This window comes from Gallinula chloropus, assembly GCF_964237585.1.
Source record: "Gallinula chloropus genome assembly, chromosome: 11".
Lineage (NCBI taxonomy): Eukaryota > Metazoa > Chordata > Aves > Gruiformes > Rallidae > Gallinula > Gallinula chloropus.
The window spans coordinates 3,509,071-3,533,278 of record NC_140096.1 but is presented as its reverse complement, the minus strand read 5'-3'; the positions used below and the strand labels follow the sequence as shown (position 1 = coordinate 3,533,278).

Sequence of the window (24,208 nt, the reverse complement as noted above, 5' to 3'; positions counted from 1 at the left end):
GGGGAAAAAATGAGCCTTTGCTGCTGCTTCCGTAAGTGTAAAACCATACGTTAAATACACCAGCCTTATTTTATGGCTCTGAGTACCTGGGAAGTTTAAAGGCACATGCTCCTCCTTGGTCAAGAGAACTGCAGGGTCAATGGTAGCACTTGATGTGGGAAAAGCAGAGACGGCTTGTTTTATGAAACTTACCAGAGCATATAACTTAGGATAGTTTTATTTTTTCTCTTCTGTTTTTTGCTGTGTTTGCACCAAAGAGCTTGCCTTTCTCTGCAGCTGTAGCAAGGAAACACCAGTAAGGACATGGGTTGTGCTTATTTCCATGTGCCACAGTAACCACAGTGCCTGTCGTTAATCATGAGCCTTTGGTATAAGTTGATGCAGGAGTGTTTTCAAGTTTCTTGGGCTTCTCCAGGATAAACCTGGCAATGAACAAAGGATGTTTTTACCATTTTCTTAATGCTGTCGCTGTCTGACGTCAGCACCTTGCTAATCATGTTTCCTGACTTTCCTCAATCGGTGCTTTTCTCCTGTATTTTGTTTGTAAACAGGTGGAAACTAAACTATTGTGCATGATTAAACCAGCTTCCTTTTATACAGTCTAATTTGTAGCATAATAGTTGCACATCCTAACTGCTTAAAATGAGTAATTTGTGCTTGTCCAAATGCTTCATGCTAATTTCAATCATTCTTTTTCAATGAATGGTGATTCAGTTCAGCCCCTTTCCACCCCTGCATAAATAGTTTATGCTTCTAGAAGTCAGAGTTTTTGGTGTGTCGTTCCAGCATGTGTAAAATACTGTGCTTCTTGGTGATGCTGTTCTATGTTTGTCATGTCTTGCAGTGAAACTGTGCGTTTTGGATGATGGTAGTGCCTGGAAACGCCCCGGTCATACAGCAGGATCATGCTCTGGAGCCTGACCTAGGACGAGACTCAACAGAGAACTGTGCCATGGGCCCTGACACGGAGCCGGTGTCTGAGGAGGTTGGCCCGGAGCTGGAGGAGGTGCGAAAGCTGCGGGAGCTGGTGAGGAGACTGGAGATTGAGAATCAGCACCCCAGAACGAAGAGCAGCAGGAGCATGCTGGGGACAAACATGCAGAGCGAGATGCGTACTGGGGTGGATAACCACGACTCTGGTCTTACTGGGATGGAGATCAACAACAGCATCAACGCCATCACGGAGAAGCGAGAATTGCAGATCATGGCTGACCTGCACAACCAGCTAAGCAAAATAAGAAGAGAGGAAGGGGAGAACAACTGCTTAAAAAAAGACATAGATGCCCAAATGCTGTACAGTTGTACCAGTGCCACTGAGGAATTGTCTTCCAGTGTGTGTAAGGTGGAGGTGAAGACGGATGATAACGTGCAATCTTCCTCATGTGTGGATACAAGTACCAGCACAGAGCTGATGGGAAACGTGGTGGTTGCAGGTCTTCATTCCTCAGTTAAAACAAATGAACAGAATCCCAGTGAAAAACGTGGAGATCTAGAAAGCCTGTCGAATAACACAGATCTGGATGAAGTGAAAGTCTTAGAGCTTGAAAATTGCAATGAAGAAGAAGATTGCTGGTATGTATTCCAGAAGTTCAGCAGTCGGGAGTTTCTCCTCATAGCTGGGAAATACTTTTCAAGGGTATAAGCCGTTCCTATGCAGTCCTATGATTTTTAGCAGCAAGAGTGCAGCTCTCATTACTGGCTGTTCTTATTTTCAAACCCACAAAAGGAATACCAGAGCGTTTTGTTTTGTTTTAAAAAGTCAGTTCAACTCTAAAGCTTGTCTTCCCCCTTTCTTCCTGATGCTGCTGTAGCAAGCACAGAAAAATTCTCTTCCCTGATTGTTTATTTGTGTGTAGTGGCATGCAGATGAAGGAATAATGGAGCTTTTAAACTTTGTATGCAACTGTATTTAAATAAGAATTTTTGTAAAACGCAAACCGAGCCATCTGCAATCTGTGGCTTTTGCTGGCATCTAAGATGACAAATCATTTCCACTTCCTGAATACTGTTTCTTTGCAGCTAACCTGTCCCTTTGTTTGGAGACCTGAACTGAAACGAATCAGTGATGTCATCCTTAACTGACCTTACTTTGTAGGACTCTCCACCAGCAGCCTTGTTTGGAAGTTGTTTTATAAATCACCCGGTTAATGTCCCTGCCCTTCCGTAGCCCGTTAAACTCGGAGGCTAAGCCAGCTCCAGCAGGAGCTGCGACTTGAGGTCTTACCTAGAGTCTTCAATTTTAAGGCTTTGTAGGGTAGCCTCGGGCGTCTGCAAACTGTTTCAAAGTGGAGTAGCTTAGGGATGAGTCTGGCAACAAAGAGGGCACTGCAGAGTGGCTGCCGAATGCAAGACATATCTTAACCTGCAAAAACTCTTTAGTCTCTCTTAAGTGGAGGTAAAGTGCTGTCTGTTAATGGAAGGGGGCTCAGTGACTTGGTGACTTCAGCTCGAGTCCGAATTCAAGGTTAAATTAAAAACAGGGGAGAAGATTTTTGAGGTGACAAATGGGGGAAGGATGATTTCAGCATTAGTTTTGTAAAGAAATGTATAAAGTTAGAAGTTCTCTTCAGGTTTCTTACGTGTTCTTTCCCTGGGCACTCAGAAAGTTCCTTCACCCCCTCTCCTGGCTGCAGATGATCCAAGTGACTTCTCATTTGGTTTTAACTACTTCTGCTTGCTGTGGTTTTCTTTTTTTTTTACTTTTTAATTTGCAAGCTTTCTTTTAAAACCCAGATACTGGCTCTAACTTGATTGCTAAAACACGTTAGGAAAGCTAAACAGCATTTTGAGCTGCTTTTTTTTTCCTTTTAAGAATAGGGAATGTATTTACCAAGTAGAATTTGGAAGGCAGGCCTCATTATTTCCATGTTAATGAAAACTGCTAGTTTTATATTCGTGCTTATCTAGCCTGTGACATGAGAGGTTCTTCAAACTGTGCTCACTTGGTAAAGAAAGCAAAGAGAGTCAGTGATTTACATGGGCAGTGGACGCTGCCCAGTGCAGTCAGGTGTGATTCTGCACTCAGAGGCTCAGTGTATTAACCTTTCCCTGAGTTGCTGCCTCATGAGGTGGTGGTTCTTTACCAGGCACCCATCTCACTAGACCTCGTAGGATCTTTGGGTTTTGATACCTCTGTTTTAACGTCAGTTTGGTTGATATTCAGACTGACATATTAAAAAGAGGCACCCCGAGGTGCTCCAATAATGGTGGCTTTATGGAGCTTCGTGCGAGCGCTACTAACCATGATGAAAGAAAGATGTGGGACTGTTGGAGAGGGGTCAGAGGAGCCAGGAAGATGCTCAGAGGGCTGGAGCAGCTCCCCTATGGAGAGAGGCTGAGGGTGTTGGGCTTGTTCAGCCTGGAGAAGAGAAAGCTGTGGGGGGCCCTCATTGCGGCCTTCCAGTCCCTGAAGGGAGCAGAGGAACAGGAGGGGAATCAGCTTTTTGAAAGGGTAGACAATGGCAGGACAAGGGGGAATGGATTAAAGCTAAAGCTCTATTAAAGTTCTTTACAGAGAGAGTGGTGAGGGGCTGGGACAGGCAGCCCAGAGAGATGGTGGATGCCCCATCCCTAGGGGTGTTCAAGGCCAGGTTGGATGGGGCCCTGGGAAACCTTGTGTAGCTCCAGGCCTGGAGGTTGGTGACCCTGCCTGTGGCAGGGGGTTGGAGCTCTGTGATCCTTGGGGTCCCTTCCTACCCATGCAATTCTATGATTCTATAAGTTCCCTTTGATAGTGTTGCATTGCTTCAGTCTGTTTGGTTCTGTCCCCTTGTCAAAGAACCCTTTCTACGTTGGCTTCTTGTGACAGAGCTCTTCAGCTGAGCTGGAAGTGGGGAACATATACTGTGTACAGTCCATAGTGTGTGGCTGTGCTTATTGCCTGGTGTCCTAAGTTCTCTCCATAAGCACACCTCGCGTGCTGTCCCTGCAGGTGTTTGTGCATTCCCATCAGCAGTAACCAGGGGGGAAAAATGGTTTAAAAAAACAACCCAGAAGCCCCTAACAAAACCCCCTTAACAGTATTTGGATTTCAGATCAACTTCATTGAGGTGGCTTTGCTGACTGGGGGGAATCTTGTACTCTCTGGCTGGAAGTGATGTCTGAATGTGCTGAGCAGTGTACTACTGAGAGCAAATGGCTTACTATTAATTGCTAGATTTGCAGTCCTTTTCCTGATATTATCCATGAGGAAAAAACCTGTGGAACACATCATATGTGCTTTTCTACTTCCAATATTTGGTAACTTGTGGGAAGCAGGGCTTTGTTTTCCCTCCCACCACTGCTGGAGTGATAAACTTTAACAGCCGTGTCTTTCTGGTTTGCTGACCTTTTCTTTAACCTTATCTAGCAGAGGAGGTGATGCTTTATACTTTAAAGAATGCTAAGAACTCATTTTTATTCTTTTAAAGAATTAAAGGGCAGGGAGTGGGAAGCTTTCAAAACGAGAAGCTTTAGTTCTTGTATCTTCATTCTAGTTTTAAGAACGGGCCTAGTTAGGGTGATCTTGATTGTGGGATTGTGTTTGTTCCCCATGACTCCTCTGGAGGTTTGAAACCTCTCCTTAAGTCCACTGTGCTCTGCTGTTAAAAACAACATTGCAGAGACTGAACCCCTGTGAAACATGAGGTCCTGCATCACCTGCAGCAGCTGTAACTCTGTACTGCCTCGCTGTCTGTCCCTCTCTCAAGTAGCTATTCAAAATTGTAAATATCCTGGAGACCCAGTCAAGGGCAAGTCTCTTCCTGTGCCCCTGAGCTCAGCCTGATGCTTCAGTGTGCTGTGCCCAGACCTGGCTACCTGTGCTTCAGCGCAGGGCAGCTCCTGAGCTGACTGCAGGGCAGCCCTTACCCATGGGGAGGGGAACAAACAAGATACACTTGCCATAGCATTTCAGAGTTTGTTTGTCATTCCTGTGTCCTCCCACTAGTGAAGAATCGAGCTGTGTTTTTCTGGTGTGCTTAGGTGATTGTTTTTGGTGCAGTGATTTGCGTTCAGCGTTTTGTTACATGTTCCCGTGCAACTTGTTTGGTGTTTTGCCAACTGTCAGTTACTATTTTTCTTCTTAAGACTTGAGAGAGAGAGAGAATTTTGATTTGGAATTATGATGATTCAAATTCCACCCCCTCTGAACTGTACAAGGTTCTTACTACTGTATCATTGGATGGAGAGGAGATCAAGAAATAGCAGAAGTGAGTGAGAACCTTTCTCAGTGCTCTTTTCTCCTTTTCACTGGGTTAGACAATTTTTGCCTCTATCTCCTTTGATGGAACAGGTACCAAAGCCTCTGCCCATGCCTTGCCTGGAAAACTTTAGGTTTTCTCCTTGACAGAAGGAGTTTTTGTGTGGTTCTCTCTGTCCTTGATGCATACAGTCCCACAGGCTGCAGAAGAGTTTGCCTGTGATCTCCCCTTGCCATCAAGACACTGCCTGACTTGGAAACAGTAATTTGCAAGGCTGTAGTTTCTCAGACTGGTACTTGTTTAGAAACCTTCTAGAGGTATTTTTAACAATGAATCAGTTACCTCTGGTGTGTTAAATAATGGACAGGTGACTTCTCCAAACCATTTCCTGATCACCTGTCTCTCTGAACAGTGTGTTACCCGGTTGTGTGAGCTGCAGTTAGAGACATTATGATGTTCTCTGTGATGTCTGTCTTGCTGCATGTGATCTCTGGGTAGATTAATGCTTTCCAAGCCCTTCTGCACAGCTTAAAGATAGTGTTACCATCAGCAGTCTTTGTTGCTGGTAATTGCCAGTGCTGGAGTCGAGTAAGCTGAAAGGAAACAGAAATCTGACTGCTTGTCTGACACTGTGTGCAAAATCTGCCCTTGCTGGTCAAATCACCAGAGGCAGAGGCTTAAAATCACAGAATGGTTTGGGCTGGAAGGGACCTTAAAGATCATCAAATTCCAATCCCCTGCCATGGACAGGGTCACCTCTCACCAGACCAGGCTGCTCAAGTCCCCATCCAACCCGGCACTGAACACCTCCAGGGAGGGGCATCCACCACCTCCCTGGGCACCCTGTGCCAGGGCCTCACCACCCTCAAAGTGAAGAATTTTTTCCTAATATACATTCTAAATCTACCTCCTTCCAATTTAAAACCATTCCCCCTCACTCTATCCCTCCGTGTCCTTCTGAAAAGGCCCTCCCCAGCTTTCCTATAGCACCTTCCAGTACCTGAAGGGGCTACAAGGTCTCCCCAGAGCCTTCTCTTCTACAGGCTGAAGAACCCCAACTCTCCCAGCCTGTCTTCACAGGAGAGGTGCTCCAGCCCTCTAATCATCTTTGTGGCCTCCTCTGGACGTGTTCAAACAGTTCCATGTCCTCCTTGTCCTTGTAATCTCAAAGGTCTTTTCCAGCCTTGTGATTCTTATGTTGGGGACTCCAGAACTGGACGCAGCACTCCAGGTGGGGTCTCAGGGGAGCAGAGCAGAGCAGAGGGGCAGAATCCCCTCCCTGGACCTGCTGGCCATGCTCCTTTTGATGCAGCGCAGGATGGGGTTGGCCTTTAGGGCTGTGAGTGTGCATTGTTGGTTCATGTCGAGCTTCTCATCTACCAGCACACCTAAAATGAATGAGTTCTTACTGAAATGCTGGAGGTGCTGGCTCACGGTCCTCTCTGTGAAAGGAGGTGTGGGCACAGTGATGTGTCTGCTCAGCAAGGCTGCCAGGCTGGAGGGGGAGAGCCTGCAGCAATCCTGCTGCTCAGCACCCTAGCACAGGACATGTATGACACCGCTCTTAACTCATCCCACCAGCTGCCTTTTGATCACTTTACAGACTTGTTTGTGTCGTGAGAGGAGCTGGTGTGGCATTGAGAGCTGCTGTGCCTTGGTGGCTGGAGTCTGGTGTTCTGGTCAGCAGGGTTAGTTGCTAGATAGCCACAAAGCAGCAGTGCCTCTCTGGGGTTTTGTTCTCTTTCCCAATTCCTCTTTCTTGGGAAAAAAGGCTCAAGCCTCTACTTCAGCTAGTGCTATAATGGTTTTGTGTGGAGTGTTCTCCACAGGTTTTTTCTTTGGGTTTTTTTTTCCCCTCTTACATTTCTGTCGTTCCAAGTCCTTAGCAGTATTGTTTCACCCATGTGGCTTCCTACAGTGCTGTATTATCAGTATTTTTGTTCAACAGAAGTGTTAGATTTGAGATTGGAACAGCATAAGCACGGTAATAAATCTGAGCATCAACTCTCTGAAGTCTGGTATATAAAAGAAGGGAAATGGAATGCATTATCTGTTTGAAATGCATGCTTTATAGAAGACTTCAGCTTCTTAGGACTTTGTGGGTGCGTATCTTTTTAAACCTAAACTGTTCTGAGCATATTTAGTTACCTCAGGCCTCTTTCTCCTCATATTGAGGTATATAACTCAGGTTTGAAAATCAGTGTCATACCTGCCCCTTCTGGTACCGCTGTAGTTAGTGGTGCTCAGTGCCATGGAAGATCTATAATAAACCAAGCATGTGTCTTAACTCAGGTACATTTACTAGTTACAGAGCTTTCTGCAGCCTGAATTCTCTTCTTAGGATCTGTAGATCTACTAGTGCAAATATTCTGCATGATTAGGATCTTAAATCTTCAGTCACTACTGACTTGCACTCTGAAACTGGCAGTCGAATCCCTGCTTCATGGCGTGCCCGAGTGTGGATTTTACCAGTGCTCACTGGATTAAGTTAACCTGACAAATCATAGAATCACAGAATGCTTTGGGTTGGAAGGGACCTCAGAGATCACCTAGTTCCAACCCCCCTTGCCATGGGCAGGGACACCTTCACTAGCCCAGGTTGCCCAAAGCCTCATCCGACCCGGCCTTGACCCCTGCCAGGGATCCAGGGGCTTCCAGAGCCTCTCTGAGCACCCTGTGCCAGGGCCTCAGCACCCTCAGAGTAAAGAATTTCTTCCTAACGCCTCACTGAACCCTGCCCTCTGTCAGCTTGAAGCCATTGCCCCCTGCCCTGTCCCTGCACTCCCTGGGGAACAGCCCCTCTCCCACTTTAGGGGATAAAACTAACTAGAAATACAATTCTGCATATTTTTAAACAGAGCAGAGTGAGTTTAGCTTATTGCAGAAGCCCCTTTCAGAGGGTTTAGCTCAGCAGGAAACGTGATGGGCAGCAGTAGTGCTGTGGTGGCTGACAGAGGGTGACCCCATGTCAAGGGAACTGCTAGTGGAAGGGGGCTTTTGGTTTTTAATACTGTGTCCTGGAAAACATTGCCTTCTGTTTGTGGCTTTGGCTTACTGGGACATGGTGTGCAGTGCTCCAGCAGAATGAGCTACACCAGCAGATTCTGAGAGGCTGGCAGGCTGAGCGGGGTGATCCCTTCCCCAAAGCTACTGGAAAAGGAAAACAGTAAGCCTGACACTGGGAAATAAAGCCATAATTCCCACTTTGTTTTCTGTAAGTTGCCTGTCAGTTGTGCTTACTGAATCATAGAGTTATGGAATCACAGGGGTTGGAGAGATGGAGTCCAACCCCCTGCCAAAGCAGGGTCCCTAGGACAGGGCACACAGGTGGGTGTCCAGATGGGGCTGGAATCTCTCCAGAGAAGGAGACTCCACACCCCCTGGGCAGCCTGTCCCAGGGCTCCCTCACTGTGAGTTTAGTGAAATTATACATGAGACCATCTCTTGCCAAGAGACTTGTCAGCTGAACAAAAGTGCTCTGGCAGAGCACAGGAGCCCATTGCCCTGGGAAGCAGGCAGCTCTGCTCCCCAGGGAAACAGCTCCAGCGATCGCACGGGTGGTACCAGACCCAGCTGACCCAGACCTGGCTGTGAACTCAGTGACAAGCCTGCAAGGAGCTGGGCAGAACAACCCCTTCCTGAACTAGAGCAGGATTTTCTCCCGTAGCCTAAAATACGTGAAGAACAGCGTGACCTGCCCTAAGGAGGCTGTTGGCCTCTTTTTTTTGTCTGATGGTTTTACTGCTGCTTTTTTGCTCTGAACTGTAAAATAAATCCAGGGAGAGCGAGTGAGCACTTTGCTTTCCCTCTTCTGTTGGCTCAGAGTGGCTGTAAGGCTCATTTGCCCCTGCAGAAATGCAGTGAGATACACTTGTGGGGTCTTTCATAAAAGCTGAGATGGCAAATAGGCAGGAATATTCCTGTTCCTATTTCTCAGCATTTATTTTGTCACTACCAAATTAGCATTTGGTTTGGGGTTTTTTCCATGTTCGTGTGGCTTTGTGTGGTGCTTGGTATGAGAAGGCTTCTGTATGAGATGTGAATAGAGACTGACTCTCTGCTCCCTGAAAAAGATGGGTCTGGGCCAGGGGCAGGAATATTATTAGGATCTGTAAAGTCATGAGTGGCATGTCAAGAGAATAATTGCCTTCCACCTGTACCCTATCCCCTGAGACCCAGACAATATCAAGAGTAAACAGCAGGTGAGGTTTTCAGAGCGAGTGAGTGGAGGTGGCTCTTCACCCTGCGTGTTGGTGCAGTAAGGTGCTGTGGGTGCTAAAAGCAGATGTGAATTCAAGTCAGGGATTAGATGCTTCACTGAAAAATAGTACTGCTTTTTTTTTTTGTTTTTTCCTCTCTTTGGGACTTTTTGACTTGAAAAATGCAAATATGGGTAAAATTGTAAGTAAAATTCTTGAGTTACTTTTCAATCTGGCTCCTGTAGCCTTTGACCTTCCTTGAGGGAAATTTTCTTTGTACAAAATCCAGTTAAGGTGCTGCTTTACACTGCTTTACACAGGGTCAGCTGTAAATAATCCAAGGCTGTAAAAGGATTAAATCTGTATGCAAGGCTAATCCCGTGGGTATATTCAGCACAGCGCTGGGTGAATTACAACTGTCAACAATTTAGGCTGTAGGAATACAATAGAAATAAAAGAAGAAAGGTGTTGTGCAGCCATACTTCCTAGCTGTCCCAAGATTTCCAGATCTTCCAATTAAATGGTTTATTCCTGAAGCCTGTGAGCATCGAGTGTCCGAGAGCTGCAGGTAGGAGACAGTAGTTACCTGCAGTGCAATACAGGTGGAATATCCAGAGCTGGGTGGGGAGTGTTTAAACAAAATATACCACAGTTAGAGTTCTCAAAGTAGACACCTTGAATCTCAAGTGGGAACCAACCCCCTCACCCTTGCTGTCTCTGTCATATGAGATGGTTCTGGAGGTGGCAGAATGAGGAGGGGTGAGTATACCAACAACTTAAACTTTTAGCAGTGTCCCAACAGCTTGGGCTTGACCCTTGCCTTGCAGAGGCTGTGTACTTCCTTGGTGAACCCATCTCTAAGTGAGTTTTGTTTCTCAGTCATGGTATGTAATTTAAGCTTTATTTCCCCCCCTTATTAATTTGGATAACTTCTCTAATACTTATTGTTAGGCATACTTTAGTAAATACTACTTAGGTGGCTGTATGCTTTGAGTTAATGAGCTTTTTTTTTTATTGTCTCCTTCCAATGCTTGCAAAGGCTCTATGTGTCCCCCAGAAAATCTGCTACAGACCACAAAACAGACTCACCCCTGAAATGGTGCCGACAGGTGTTGGATAATCCCAGCCCCGAGACAGAAGCTGCCTGCAGAACCCTCATAACTCGACTCGACCAAGGTATGTGAGGCTCTTACTGCCTCTTCTGTACTTGACATTACTGAGAATCATAGAATCACAGACTGGTCTGGGTTGGAAGAGACTCCAAGGATCACAGAGCTCCAACCCCCCTGCCACAGGCAGGGACACCAACCTCCAGGCCTGGAGCTACACAAGGTTGCCCAGGGCCCCATCCAACCAACCTGGCCTTGAACACCTCCAGGGATGGGGCATAAGAAGCAGCAAAGCAAAGGAGACATGAAGTTTGTGGTTGCTGTAGTGAAGTGTCTCCATTTCAGATGGTGTGCTTTGGTGCCTGTGTGTACAGCCATGTTTGTCAGGGTATAAAATCCTCCCTCTGCTTTTGGGTTACACTGATAATGCCTCAAGTGATGAAGCAAGAGATTGTTCTGTAAACACTAAGAAAACTACACTGATAAGAACCAAGAGACAAAACAAACCCAACTGTGAAGTTTTGCCCCTCTGTATTTTTGGAGACACAAACACAGACATTCAAATTCTTTGCCAAAATGATCACCTTGCTTTGTGGGTTGTTTGGATTTTTTCATAAGTTCAGAGCCCTAACACTGATACATATCTTAGTGTTTTCAGGCTCTTGATGTTTTACTATCTTTTAATGTTTAAACATCTCTAAACATTAAAGAGTATGTAAAGGAAAAAAATGCTCTCCTGGGGGGGGAGGAGTTTCAAATGAAACTAATAGTGGAGATTTTTTTTTGTATGAAAACTTGTGGTGTTGTGTGTTTGTAACGCTGCTCGTGGCACCTCCCCTGGGCAAAGGAATTGTCTGATGCTCAAAGCTGCCAGTAATGAAAGGTGAAAATCTGTAACCTGAAGAAATGAGGTCAGTTGGAAACCTGACATTTCTTCCAGTGGTGTTACCCTGCAAAAGCATTTCCTGGTGGCTTTCAGCTGTGTTACCTAACCTCTGAGGGGAAAACCCCCTCCCTGCTGCTGCCTGACACACTCCCTACGGAGCAACCCACTGTCAGCCAGTATTGCAGGGCTGTAGGCTCATGGGGTTTCTTCCCCACAGAGGGATCAATCCCTTACCAGCCTTTCATGAGGTGTTAGAGCAGATGCATCCTTCCCATCAGGACAAAGCTGAGGTTATTCTGTTCCTGTAGCACATCACCTGGGATCCCCTGGTGAATCCAAACCCTTTGGCTTTGCAAAGGCACTCTGGGTTTCTGTGTACAATGGCACTGATCAGTGCCTAATCCTGGCCTGATGCACTGGTAGTCCAGACACTGAGGGCTTTGCAGTGAGTGTGTTCCCCTCTCCTGTGCCCTACAGCTGTGATGTTGTACCCTGTGGCTGTAGGGGTGACTGGTTTTCTTAGTTTCTCCTAACAACTCCTCCCTGAGAGAAGCGCTGCAGAGCGGGACTGTTGCTGCCTCACCTGGCTTGACTTGGGAACGTCTGAACACTGAAGCTGTGGTTAGTGGTGTTTGAGAATGTGAAGTTTCTGCAGGAATTAATGGTTTCAGGCTCAGTGATGTTTTAAACAGCTGGAGAACACAACCCCCAGCTGGGTGCAGAAGGCGTTGTGTGCCTGGGTTTGAACTGGCTGGCTTTGTCTTTGTGCCACTGTGATTGTTTTGATGGCAGTTTGGCCAGCAGTCTGACCTCAGGAATTGGAAGTCTGGTTTGCTGTTTTGGTTTGTGTCTAGTATGGTTTTGGTTTGGGCTTTTTTTGTTTGTTTTTGGGTTTGTTTTAAGTTTACATACTAACAGTGTTTTGGTGCTGCTTATTTTGAGTTTGTAGCCTTGAAATTCCTGATTTGAGATAACTGAATGTAGCTTTGAGAACAAGCTTCACTTGCTTTTATAAACCACCTACACTTGAAGATAACTCTGCTCCCTGTCTGCAGTGTCTCAGGCTTTATTTGTACCATATTGCTGCTTCTTAACTACAGTAGTCTGACTTTATATTTGGGAAGGGAAATAAAAAACTATATCCTGTATCTTTGTTATTTTCTTAGCTACTGTTCTCCCAGCAGTGGGGGCTGGGTGGGCAATTCAGCAGCCCCTTGAATAGGTACAGATCACAGACTAAGTCATTTCCTCAGCATGGTAGCTGCTGATTGCCCATTTCACTAAGCATGGATGCACTGAGTTTTGCTAATTGTCTCCCTTTTGATTGTTTCACTAACTCATGTGGCAGTCTGTGTGCTGAATAAAATGTTCAGATTGATTGTCTTTCAAATTAATTTGCTGTCCCTTTAATCTGAATGTGTAGCTTGTGTGGATTAATGCTGCTTAGATTCTGTCATTACAAATTCAAAATAACACCTGCATGGACATGAAGTTGGATGGAGTTCCTTAGGGTGAAGATGGGGTGTAGAAGTGACAGATCTTTCTGAAAAGAGTCATCTCTGAAGGCCAGCACTGAAACTTTCAGGAAAGCATGGCTTCTTTAAAGACAGTTGGTCAGTAGTTGCTCTTGGAATTTTTCAGGGGTGACAGAAGTGAAAGGGGAGAGTGAGGAAGGGAACAGGCATGTTCTTTCTGCATGGTGTTACTCACCCCATCAGGATGTCTTACTTGAAGAACATCTGTGAGAAGATTTATTCTTGTTTGATCTGATGCCTTTCTTTCTCTTATGCTCTTTGTTTTTAAACATAACTTGATAACCTTTATGGCTTTTTTTTTTGTATTTTTTTTTCCTTCTAGCCAGTAGATGGAAAAACCTGTATTGCAGTCCCCTGGCATCACCAAGTGCACATAACTTGAATACAGAGACAGGCTCCTGTAGCAATGCACTAAACTCTCCTGGGCATCTCAAATCGACTAACAAAGCACTACTAACCTGTGGCAGCTCAGGTATGGCATGTCAGTAGAGCAGTGCAAACCTGTAGTGTTTAAAATGCAAGGAGTGGTACTAATGGATACAGGGAAAAGTTGTCAAGAGACACAAGCCCACCCACGGGGTTTCCTCCTTTTCATTTGCTCACTTGCTGACCCAGGTTTCATCTGTCAGGTGGGAGAAAACCTCCTTGCATTCTAAATGTCTTGTACTTATTCCATGGTTTTGTTTTTATAACTTTCTTTATAAATTGTACTAATTTTAAGTGACTTAAAGTAGGAAATGGCTATTGAGGGGGAAAAAAACCAACCAACTGCTTTTGAATGCTGGTATCATACATAGGTGTTAACTCTCTAAAGTTACTTGGGTTTTGTTTTCTGGCTTCTGAGTTGGTGAAGTTTCTTTTGAAAACACTGATTAACAGAGGCAGCAGAAAGAAGCCTCATGCTTTAAGATGAGAGGCATAGTCTCCAGGATATGTTGCTGGAATTAGCTGAGTGAGCAGCTGAACACAAAACAACAAAGGCTTTCCATCAGGCTTCATTGTGTTTGGAGTAAGGTTTCCTACCTGAGAGGCAACTTGCACAGAGTTCTGGCTAGAAGCCTGCATTTGTGGGTCTGGTAATAAGCTTCTCCTAAATAGCCTGGCCCCAAGTCTGCCTTAGTGTTCAAGCTGCTGCCTGAGGAGTCTGTGTGGGCTCTTCCAGGAGCTTTGCTTGTCCTTGATGCTGTTTGTGCTTCACCCATGGCTATGTTATCAGAGGAGTCTTCCTTGATCTGTTTGGGCTTTGTGGAAATTGCTGTATCCTAATTTGCATGTTTAAAAACATAAAGCATGCTTAACATTTTCTGCCTTGAAACCTGATGTTAAACAAACCTTTTTTTAAAAGAAAATGTAAAAAAAGAGGGTTGCATGTGGATGTTTTCACAGCTGCAGGTATGCTTTTGAGACCTGGTGGTTTTCTGCTGTAAATAGGAATTAACACTTATCTCTGTTTTCCAAACAAAAGGTTGTGTGTAGAACCAACTGGGTTTGAGAGCTCAATTCTGCTGGGGAAAAAAATAATCTTCAAATTAATTTCTTAGGTTTTAATGAGGTTGGTTGACAATCTAGATGTCTGACCACCTTTTCACACAGAAACAGACACCAGAGCATCTCCAAGGCTCCTGGACTTCTTCATTCAGTCTGGAAATCTCTTGAAGTCATCAAGGGTACTGAACAAAAAGCCAAGCAAACAACAGTTCAGAACTCTCTCTGAATGTGAGAGTTCACTTCATCTCTTTGGTGGCTCTTCCCTCATGGCTTGTGAGAGTGCTGACATGAGATTAAAGTTCACTGTCAACTTGATTGACTCAAATCTCATTTTCTTTCAAATAAAAACTCAGCCCCCCTACTGTTCAAACAAAAAATGTTTGAAATGTAGCTTCCCTTAAAAACTAAACCCAAAAAGCCTTTTCCAAAGCACAGATGTGGTATATTTTGAAATTCCTGTAATGAAAACCATAATCAGTTCATCTTGCAGTGTTGAGCCACAGAAATCTTGCTGATGAAGGAATGGGAATGCCTGTTTTCCTCTCCTCCACTCTTTTTAAACTGACCTGCAATTTGAAATGCAGCAACCAGGCCACACACCCACAGCTGAACTGGGAACTTCTCTTTCTGAAAAGCTGTGTTAAAAGTACAGCTTTCAGTACTGGAATCACAGAATGGTTGGGGTAGGAAGGGACCTTAAAAATCATTAAGTTCCAGCCCTCTTGCCATGGTCTAGTGAGAGGTTTCCCTGTCCAGGTTGCCCAAAGCCCCATCCAACCTGTCCTTGAACACTTCCAGGGAGAGGGCAGCCAGCATCTCCTTAAGCAGCCTGTGCTAGGGCTCACCAGCCTCACAGTGAAGAATTTCTTCCTAATATCCAATCTAAATCTACCCCCTTCCAATTTAAAACCATTCCTCCTCATCCTGTCCTTCCATGCCCTTCTAAAAAGTCCCTTCCCAGCATCCTTGTAGGTCCCTCACTGCACTGGAAGGTGCTATAAGGTTTTCCCTGAGCCTTCTCTGCTCCAAAAGAGAAGAAGGGGTTAGCTACAGCAAGAGACCTGTGCTTACTCATTATACTCTATCCTGCAGGTGCAACCCCTACTCTCACACTGGCTTTATCTCAGCTGCCTACGATGCCTTTTCCTGAAGCCAGAAGGCAAGAAACAGGGTTGTGTTATACAGCATCACTCCTTGGGGGGGTGGGTCTGGCCTTGGGGAGTGTATCTGTGTGACACAGACACACTGCCCACACTGCAGCCACGCTTCTGTCACTCTTTTATGTAAGCATCTTGAACTAGAAAAACTTCATGCCTTTTCAGATGTGGAATTTGAGGCAGTTTGCTCAGTGTCCATGTAAGAAATGTTCTATGTCTGGGTTTTGTGTCATAAATTACTACTCTGGCTGAAGAAATAACACTTGGAACCTCCTGATTTTTTTTTTTCCTGCCTGGCTGGAATTAATTAGTTCAAAAGAATGGCTCAGCCATGGTTTTTAGGAGTTAATTTCTAGAGTCATTGCTGAGAACTATTTGGTGGCTGCGCTGCCTTCAAGACTTCTTAGAACACAGCAGGTAAAACTGGGAGCTAAAGGGAAAGCCAGTGGTGAAGCATCATGTAGATGCTCTCAGGAGCTGACTTAGGTTCTTCCTTTGTTGGCTGGTGTGCTGCAGCCTGCTTGTTGGTATTTATTTAAGTGAGGGTCTTAAATCCCTGCTTGAGCAGGATTTGTGTTTCTTAAGCCTGCTCTAGCTGAAAGTGATGTTAAGTGCTCTTAGGCTCTGGCATATCTTCAGTCAGATCATGGGTTTTAAGTTGGCTTTTGTGGGCCTAAATCTACTTAGTACTAATTGCAACCTTGTCTTGGGCTTCCTTTAAAGAAATGCAGTCTCTCCTAAAACAGCTCTGTCAGTTATGCTCCCCTGTGTGCCTGCGTTGGAGGGGCAGTTAAGCAAGGAGCCTGTGGCAGTGTTTCCTGACGTGGCCTAGATCAGCATGTTTGCCATGTAGAGGTTTTACATCCCCTAATCCTTCTGTGGTTTAGGTTTTGTTGGGGCTTTGCTTTGTTTGTTTAGTGCAAAGCAGTATTGCAGTTATAAAATGGGAAGAGAAGATGGAGGTCTGCTCACCATTGCCTGCTCTGTCTCAAAGATGCTACCCCAGCCAAAATCCACATTGACTCACTGCCTGCATCCACCTGCCTCTGCAGAGGGGAGATAAGCCAAGGGCTAGGTGAAGCTTAGCCTTCCTGCAACAGCAGTCATCCCAGGTGCCAGGAAGAGTAGTATCTGAGGAAAAGCAAAGGCAGCAGGGATGCTGCAATACCTCATTTCTCTGCATTTTTTGCTACTTAAACACACCTCCCACGTTTGAAGGACAACTTCCAAGTAGCAGTACTCTCATGCCATAGAAAATACTGACTTGCTCAACTTAAGAAAGAGTACTAACAGGTGAAAGTTTGCACCTGATGCTGGTTATGATGCTATTTAATTATTATTCTTCAAAAAGAAAATTACTTGTTGCCTGAATTAAGGGAAAACTGTTGTGGAAAAATCTTTACAGTTTGTTTTTTATGACTCACTGTGTGGCCAAGCTGTGTCCTGCCCTGTACCAGAGAGTCTGGTTTATGATGGGAGGAGGAAAAAAAAAGAAGAAAGGGGGGGATTAAACTTCAGGAATGGCGAGGAAGCAATGTAGTTGTAAACTGCTTTGCATAAGCAGATTGTGTGGCTGTACTCTGAAAACCATGTGGATCCTCTTACTCCTGTCACTGCTCACCAGTGCCTTAGCAAGCACTGTGTGTAACTTTGCTGCTGAATATCTGGATCAGTATTTTCCCCTTTGTCAAAACAGACAGAAAGAATACTGATCTTCAAAAGGATGTTTCTCATCTTAAAATACAACCAAGCATCCCTTTGCCACCTTCTGGACAGAAGTCCACAGTGTTTTCCCCACACAGAGACTCTCTGCCTCCTGGAAGCTGCAGGTTAAAATACTGAGCACTGTGTCTGCAAGTAATTCCTAATGATCTCTTGCAACCCTGCCTCAGCTTCACAACTGTGCTGATTTTGTTACTGGAATAAGTACTCTGCTGCTGATTCTTGGTTTGTATTTGAATGTCCCAATGCTTTTTTTGTGTTCTTTCCTCCTACAGGTTACCTGAGCATGCATTCTGCACTGAGCTCTCAGTCCTCTGTGGACAGTGAGCTGAGTACATCTGATGACTCCATCTCTATGGGATATAAACTGCAGGACTTGACTGATGTCCAGGTGATGGCACGCCTTCAGGAGGAAAGTATGTGACCCCCATCTCCTTTTGTTACAGTTTTAGAGATGGGTTCCAGCTCCTCTCCTCTCCCTCTTTGCCCTAACAGAAAATAATTTAATAGCTGGTTTGATAATGTTTGTGGTTTGCAGGGGCTTCATTTAATAATCTGCAGACCCAAACTACTACTTAAAACCTAGCATTTGCAGAACATCTCTAAGTTCTACACCTGTTAAAGCACAGAATAGTCCTGAAAGCATCATCCAAACCTCTACTTGGCTAAATATATAAATGCCCTTTAATGCTCAAAAATATTCCCCCCCGATTGTCCCTGAAATATGGGTGAAGTTTCATGAGTAACTGTGGTAACAGCAGCAGCTCACAGCTGCCACCTGGTTGCTGTCCCATTGAGCAAACACAAGCAGCAGTGTGACTGGCTGTGGGGTGTATCGATTTGGGGAACTGAAAAAACAACCCAGATAGATGTTTTGCTTATAAGTGTTCGGGTTGCTGAGCTGGCTGCCCACCTGAAATCACCCTGGGAGGTGCCCACAGGACTGAGTTTTAAGCATTGCTTATTACACAGAAGATGCAAGTAGTATTTCACCGCTGTGTTGAGTAAAACCAAGAGTTCAAGAGGACTGAGAGAGCTGAAGTTACTCTGGTAAAGTGCTCTGAGAGAGCTCTGCAAATTTAAACTTAAGCCTAAAACATGTTTGTGTCCCAGCATGAAGGATTTCAGGGCCCTGATCCAGTTCCCAAGAAGTCACAGATAAACTTTCTGTTGACTTCAGTGTGGTTTCGGTGAGGTCCTCATTGAAGATCAAGGTGGAACAAAGTGGTTGGATCTCCTGGTCCATGCAAATTAATCATTAATTTGATTTACAGGAAATGAGAGAAGGAAGCTCTCTGGTTTTCTCTTGGAGAACGTTAACTTCTTAGCAAGAAGCTGTGTGTATTTTGTTAGGCAAGAAGATTTAAGCGATGGCCTAAGCTGGGGGAGGACCTGTAGATAAAGCAGACAGATGTACTGTTGAGGGGGATGAAAAGCAGGTGTTTTCCCTGGGAGGCAGAAGCTCAGGTCTTTCTCTGAACCTGTGTGGATGCTGGTGGGTGTGTAATTAACTGAAGGAAAAATTCATGCTGTAACTGGGACCCCTCTAGCTGGTTGCCCTAACAGTCTGCATGGCAGTATATAGTCCACAGGCACAGCTGCTCGTGTACCTGACTATATATAGTAACTCAGGTCAATGTGAATATTAACTCTTTGCTCTAATTAAGCAGTGCTGATAGAGGTGACACTGTTCCACTTCAGAGGTTGCATACGCAGAGAGTCGTCAGTACAGAGAGTTACTACCTTGACTCTCCTTGGGAGGTGAAATGAATCCCTGGTGGAAGCACTGCTGCTGGGTTTGTGCTGCAGCAGGGTAGGGAGTTCCCATGGTGAAGCATGATGACTGGGAGCCACGTTCCCCTCTGTCCCCAGGCCTCCGTCAGGACTGTGCCTCCAGCTCTGCTTCCGTGTCACGCCGCAGTTCCAGCGCCTCCCTGCACTCCCTGCGGAGAGGCACCTACAGCGACCAGGAGTTCGACACCTACAGCCTGGAGGATGAGGATGACTACGACTGTTCCCTGTCGTACCGCAGCGCCCACAGATACTCCCCGTCCCCGCTCAGCTCCCCCCGGTGCCAGTCCCCCTCCTCCAGTACAGACTACAGCAGGGCATCCACCTCCCGGATCCGGCCCCCGAGGAGATCTGTGCAAAGCCCAATGCAAGACCGGCTCAAGTATGCGAACAGCGAAGGTGAGTTGGGAGCTTTGGATACAGGTCAAGGAACGTATAGTTACTGAATGGAAACTTAAGACTGGTTACACACTTGTCTGCTTCTTTATAGCAATCTCCTGTGTAACATTGAATCATAGAATCTGGTCTGGGTTGGAAGGGACCCCAAGGATCACAGAGCTCCAACCCCCCCTGCCACAGGCAGGGACACCAACCTCCAGCCTTGATCTACACAAGGTTGCCCAGGGCCCCATCCAACCTGGCCTTGAACACCCCCAGGGACAGGGCATCCTCCCCCTCTCTGGGCAGCCTGTTCCAGCACCTCACCACTCTCTCTGTAAAAAAACTTCCCCCTAATATCTAATCTAAACCTTCCTTCCTTTAGTTTTAATCCATTCCCCCTTGTCCTGCCATTGTCTGCCCTTTTAACAAGTTGATTCCCCTCCTGTTTGTATGTTCTTTTCAGGGATGGGAAGGCTGCAATGAGGTCCCCCCACAGCCTTCTCTTCTCCAGGCTGAACAAGCCCAGCTCCCTCAGCCTCTCTTCATAGGGGAGCTGTGGCCTCCTCTGAACCCTCTCCAACAGTTCTACATCTTTCTTGTACTGGGAGCCCCAGCTCTGGACACAGGACTCCAGCTGGGGCCTCCCGAGGGCAGAGCAGAGAGGGACAATCCCCTCCTTGTCCCTGCTGCCTCCCCTCTGCTGATGGAGCCGAGGATACCATTGGCCTTGTGAGCTGCCAGAGCCACTGCTGGCTAATGGGAAGTTTCTCATCCACCATGACACCCAGGTCCTTCTCAGCAGGGCTGCTCTCCAGGAGCTCTTCTCCCAGTCTTTATCTATGTCTGGGATTCCTCCAGCCCAAGTGCGACACCTTACAATTGTGTGTCTCCTAATCTGCTGCTGGAAGCAGCCAGTAGAGAACTTGCTCTCTGTTTCAGAGGAGATGCGGCACAGCATGCCCAACCTGGCCAGGACGAGCCTGCGCGCTCTGGACTCGGTACGGAGCAGCCGGAGCTTGGAGTCGGATCTGCAGGTGCCCAGCAGTCGAATTCCACGGACTCAGCAGCGGTCAGCAGGTGGGTGTGATGCTCTCACAGCACACTGCAGTAGCTGGTTTCCTTCGCTCTGCTCAACTGGCTAAACCTGAGGCCCTTAGAAGACCCATTATCCCAAAGTGTTCTTAAAATACACCCTCTAAGTGGGTTATTCTTCTGCTGTTCCCTTTCCAGGTCTGGCTCCCAGTAAGCTCAGGTATTCCTCCAGTGCCGGGCAGTCTCCCTTAACGGTGCGGCAGCCGATGAAAGCAGGGTCGTGCACAAACTCCCTGCTAACCCCCAGGCAGCCAGTGAAAGCCTGCAGTTACACCAGCCCTGGCAGTGGAGTTCGGAAGCCACAGGCATCTTTGCTTAGCACAGGCTCTTCCAGCAGCAGTTGCACTACCAGAAGTGGTAACATGGTCACGGTGGCAAAAAACTCACCCCTTAAAGCACGGGCGTCTGTTGGAGGAACCTCAGTGCCCAGGAGCAAGCCAGCACCACCATCCAAGAGGTAAGTGTGAGGCTGGATGCCCCACAGACCTGAATGCCTGCCCTCGTCTCACAGAGCTGAAATACTTCCTTTCATAAAGCCATGTTCCTCTTAGATTTTGAAGTGTGACCTGGGTGTAGAGTGATTAACTTCACCTCTAGGGTGGTGCTTGGGGGGCCCTTAAAGGAAGATTTGGGGCTTTTTATTTTTTTACCCAATTTATTTCTAGCTTTTACAATTAGCTTGCTAAATCACAGAAGCCTGGGATGTGTGGGGTTGGAAGGGACCTTCAAAGGCCATCTAGACCTACCCCCCCTGCAGTGAGCAAGGGACACCTTCACTAGATCAGGTCGCTCAGAGCCCCATCCAGCCTGACCTTGAGTGTCTTCAGGGATGGGGCCTCCACCACCTCTCTGGGCACCCTGTGCCAGAGATCCTCCACCCTCACAGTGAAGAGCTTTTTCTTAATATCCAACCTAAATCTCCCCTTTTCTAGTTTAAACCATCACCCCTTGTCCTATCGCTCCATGCCCATGGGAACAGTTCTTCCCCAGCTTCCTACAGGCACCTTTCAGGGACTGGAAGACCACTGTAAGGTCCCCCCAGAGCCTTCTCTTCTCCAGGCTGAACCACCCCAACTCTCCCAGCCTGGCTTCACAGGAGAGGTGCTCCAGCCCTTGGATCATGTTTGTGACTTCCTCTGGACATACTCCAACAGGTCCATGTCCTTCTTGTTCTGAGGGCTCCAGAGCTGGACACAGTTCATAGTCTAAATCAACAGCTGTTTAGTTAGAATATATTCAGTCACCTCAGAAGAACAAGGCCTCTAAATGCTTCCAGCAGCTACTCACACGGAGAGCTTAGTGCTGTTACAGCCCAGCGTGTTCTTACCCCCTGTCCTGAGGCAGCTGCTGTGCTTTTGTGTCTGGTAAATCCACTACCACATTGCCAAAAGCTGGTTTGTACAGCTACTCACAGTATAATCATAGTGTAAACTTCTACCATCGAGTAGATTCAGTGTTAGGCTAATTAAAGCACTTGTGGATTTGTTTAATGTCCCCTTGTAGCCTTAAATTGAACTGTAGCTACTTAAAAATACTCAAAAGGGAGTTAAAGTCTTTGCTTGTAGCAGTACTCTGCATGGGGCCAGATTATTTTTCAGGAGTTTTGTCCCATTTGCTGTGTCCAGTTCTGGGCCCCTCACCATCAGAAGGACATAGAGCTCCTGGAGTGAGACCAGAGAAGGGCAGCCAGGCTGGGGAAGGGGCTGGAGGGCAAATCCTGTGAGGAGCAGCTGGGGGTGTTCAGCCTGGAGAAGAGGAGACTGAGGGGAGACCTTCTCCGCACCTCCACTGGCTTGACAGGAGGGTGCAGAGAGGTGGGCGATGGTCTCTTCAGCCAGGGGACAGGAGATGGGACGAGGGGCAATGGGCTCAAGCTGTGCCAGGGCAGGGTCAGAGCAGATGGGGGCAGGGGGAAAAATGTTCCTTGAAAGAGTTGTGGGGCTGTGGCACAGGCTGCCCAGGGAGGGGGCTGAGTCCCTGCCCCTGGGTGTGTTTAACAGATGGGTAGGTGAGGTGCTCAAGGTTTAGCAGAGGATGGGAATGGTTGGACTTGATGAGCTTAAAGGTCTTTTCCAACCCTGTGATTCTGTGACAGACGTTGCAGGAGCAGCTGTAAACTAAACCCTCTGACAGGCTCCTGTGCACAGGGAGAGACTTTGCTGCCTCTTACCAACCTTCTTTTTTTCTTTTGCCTCTCTGAGCAGATTCCTTCAGTCAGCACAGACCACTCAGGCCCCCGAGGACGACTCCTGGAAGGAGGGGTGCTACTGACCCCCCGATGCTCTGCCACCCCCCACGAGGCAGCACCCAGCTGGCTGGGCGTAAAAAGCTTACTGGAGAATTGAAAGCCAGGAGCCCCCTCACCTTGCAGACTGATGTGTACATAGCTGTTCTCCTCTGGAATGCAAACCATCCTCACCTCCTGCTCTTCTGCCATGGGGTGGGATGGCTGCTTTACCCTATCTCCGCCCTTCAAACGGTACTGAAATACCAGTCTTCACATGGAGACCCAAAATAGCCTTATTTCATACAAACCTCCACTTGCAGCCCTGGGGAAGGCTCGTCACAAAGCTCTTCTTACCTGACTCAAGGACACTCACTTGAAGAGGCTGCTGGTTGTCCTGTTCCTGCCAGAAAGCAGCAGTGAGCTGTTGCATAGCAGTGGCTGGGGGAGACTAGAGATAGTTCCATAGATGTTAGAAGTAACACTTTTTAAACTCAACCTGATGTACTCGAATATTTGTCTGAAACTCAACTGTTTGGTTTGTTTGGGTTGGTTTTTTTTTTAAACTTCTGTATAGAATGTATTTCTGCAACTTTTTATTGTTTGTTCTAGAAGATGAAGCAGGTTTTTATAACCATAGCACACTCCAAGCTGGCGTATCCAAGTGTGTGCCTCACAGTTCACAGGTGGAAGAGCTGTACACAATATTTGTGTGTGGGGTTGTGAACAGGCCGGTGCAGGGACAGGGACACTGTTTAAACTGCTGCTCATCAGCATCTTCCTATCTCTCAGCTGAGGAAGCTCAACACCAGTTAAAAAGTTTACTCTTAAGATTAACCCTTCCTGGCTGACTTGAAGCGTTTCCCTTGGACCTCTCTCAGCTACCCCTGACTCTCCTGACTTTTGTAGAAGTTTTCTACTGTCTCTTTGGCTATGAAGGATTCTGTTCTGGTGTCCTCTTCCTCAGCAAGTGCTGGATGCTGTGACTGCAGTCTTAGGACAGAAAATATGCACTGATAGCAATGTTCTCCCTGCCATGGACGTGACTTTGATAGTGTAGTTCAATAAAATGTTATGGTGCTGAAATAGAGCTGCTGTATTCGACCAGTGAGCCTGACTGAGTGCTTTGTGTGACAGGCCCAGCCCTGGGGATGTCTGCTTCCACCTGCAGCTCCTGGAGCTTTCTGTGGGTAAACAAGGTTGTGGAGCAAGGCTCTTATCACAGCTCCTGGTATATTTACCTCTTAAACTCCTCAGATTACATAAGAATGTGGGGGGTGTAAAGGTTCCTTTGGAAATTCACAGCACTTGGCTCAGGGCTTTTCTGGGAAGAGCTGAAGGTGCAACTGCACTGAGGAACCTCCATGAATGCTTTACAAGAGCTGGCTTTCTGGATCAGGTGTGCTTTGGGAAGAAGTAAAAGAGGAAGAGAGGGGTGGTACCA

At 46.6% G+C, this 24,208-nt stretch overlaps 1 protein-coding gene across 1 annotated transcript; it reads left to right on the top strand.

Moving 5' to 3' along the window:
* Positions 1 to 862: 862 nt before the first annotated feature.
* LOC311195890 (SLAIN motif-containing protein-like) lies at positions 863 to 22,851 on the top strand (the record flags this gene model as incomplete). The annotated part of the gene is made up of 8 exons (XM_084269338.1): positions 863 to 1,572; positions 10,419 to 10,555; positions 13,232 to 13,381; positions 17,552 to 17,692; positions 19,149 to 19,466; positions 20,388 to 20,525; positions 20,679 to 20,997; positions 22,745 to 22,851. The coding sequence occupies 8 exons, from the start codon at positions 863 to 865 to the stop codon at positions 22,809 to 22,811; spliced, it is 1,980 nt and encodes a 659-aa protein (XP_084125464.1). The 3' UTR covers positions 22,812 to 22,851.
* Positions 22,852 to 24,208: the final 1,357 nt, after the last annotated feature.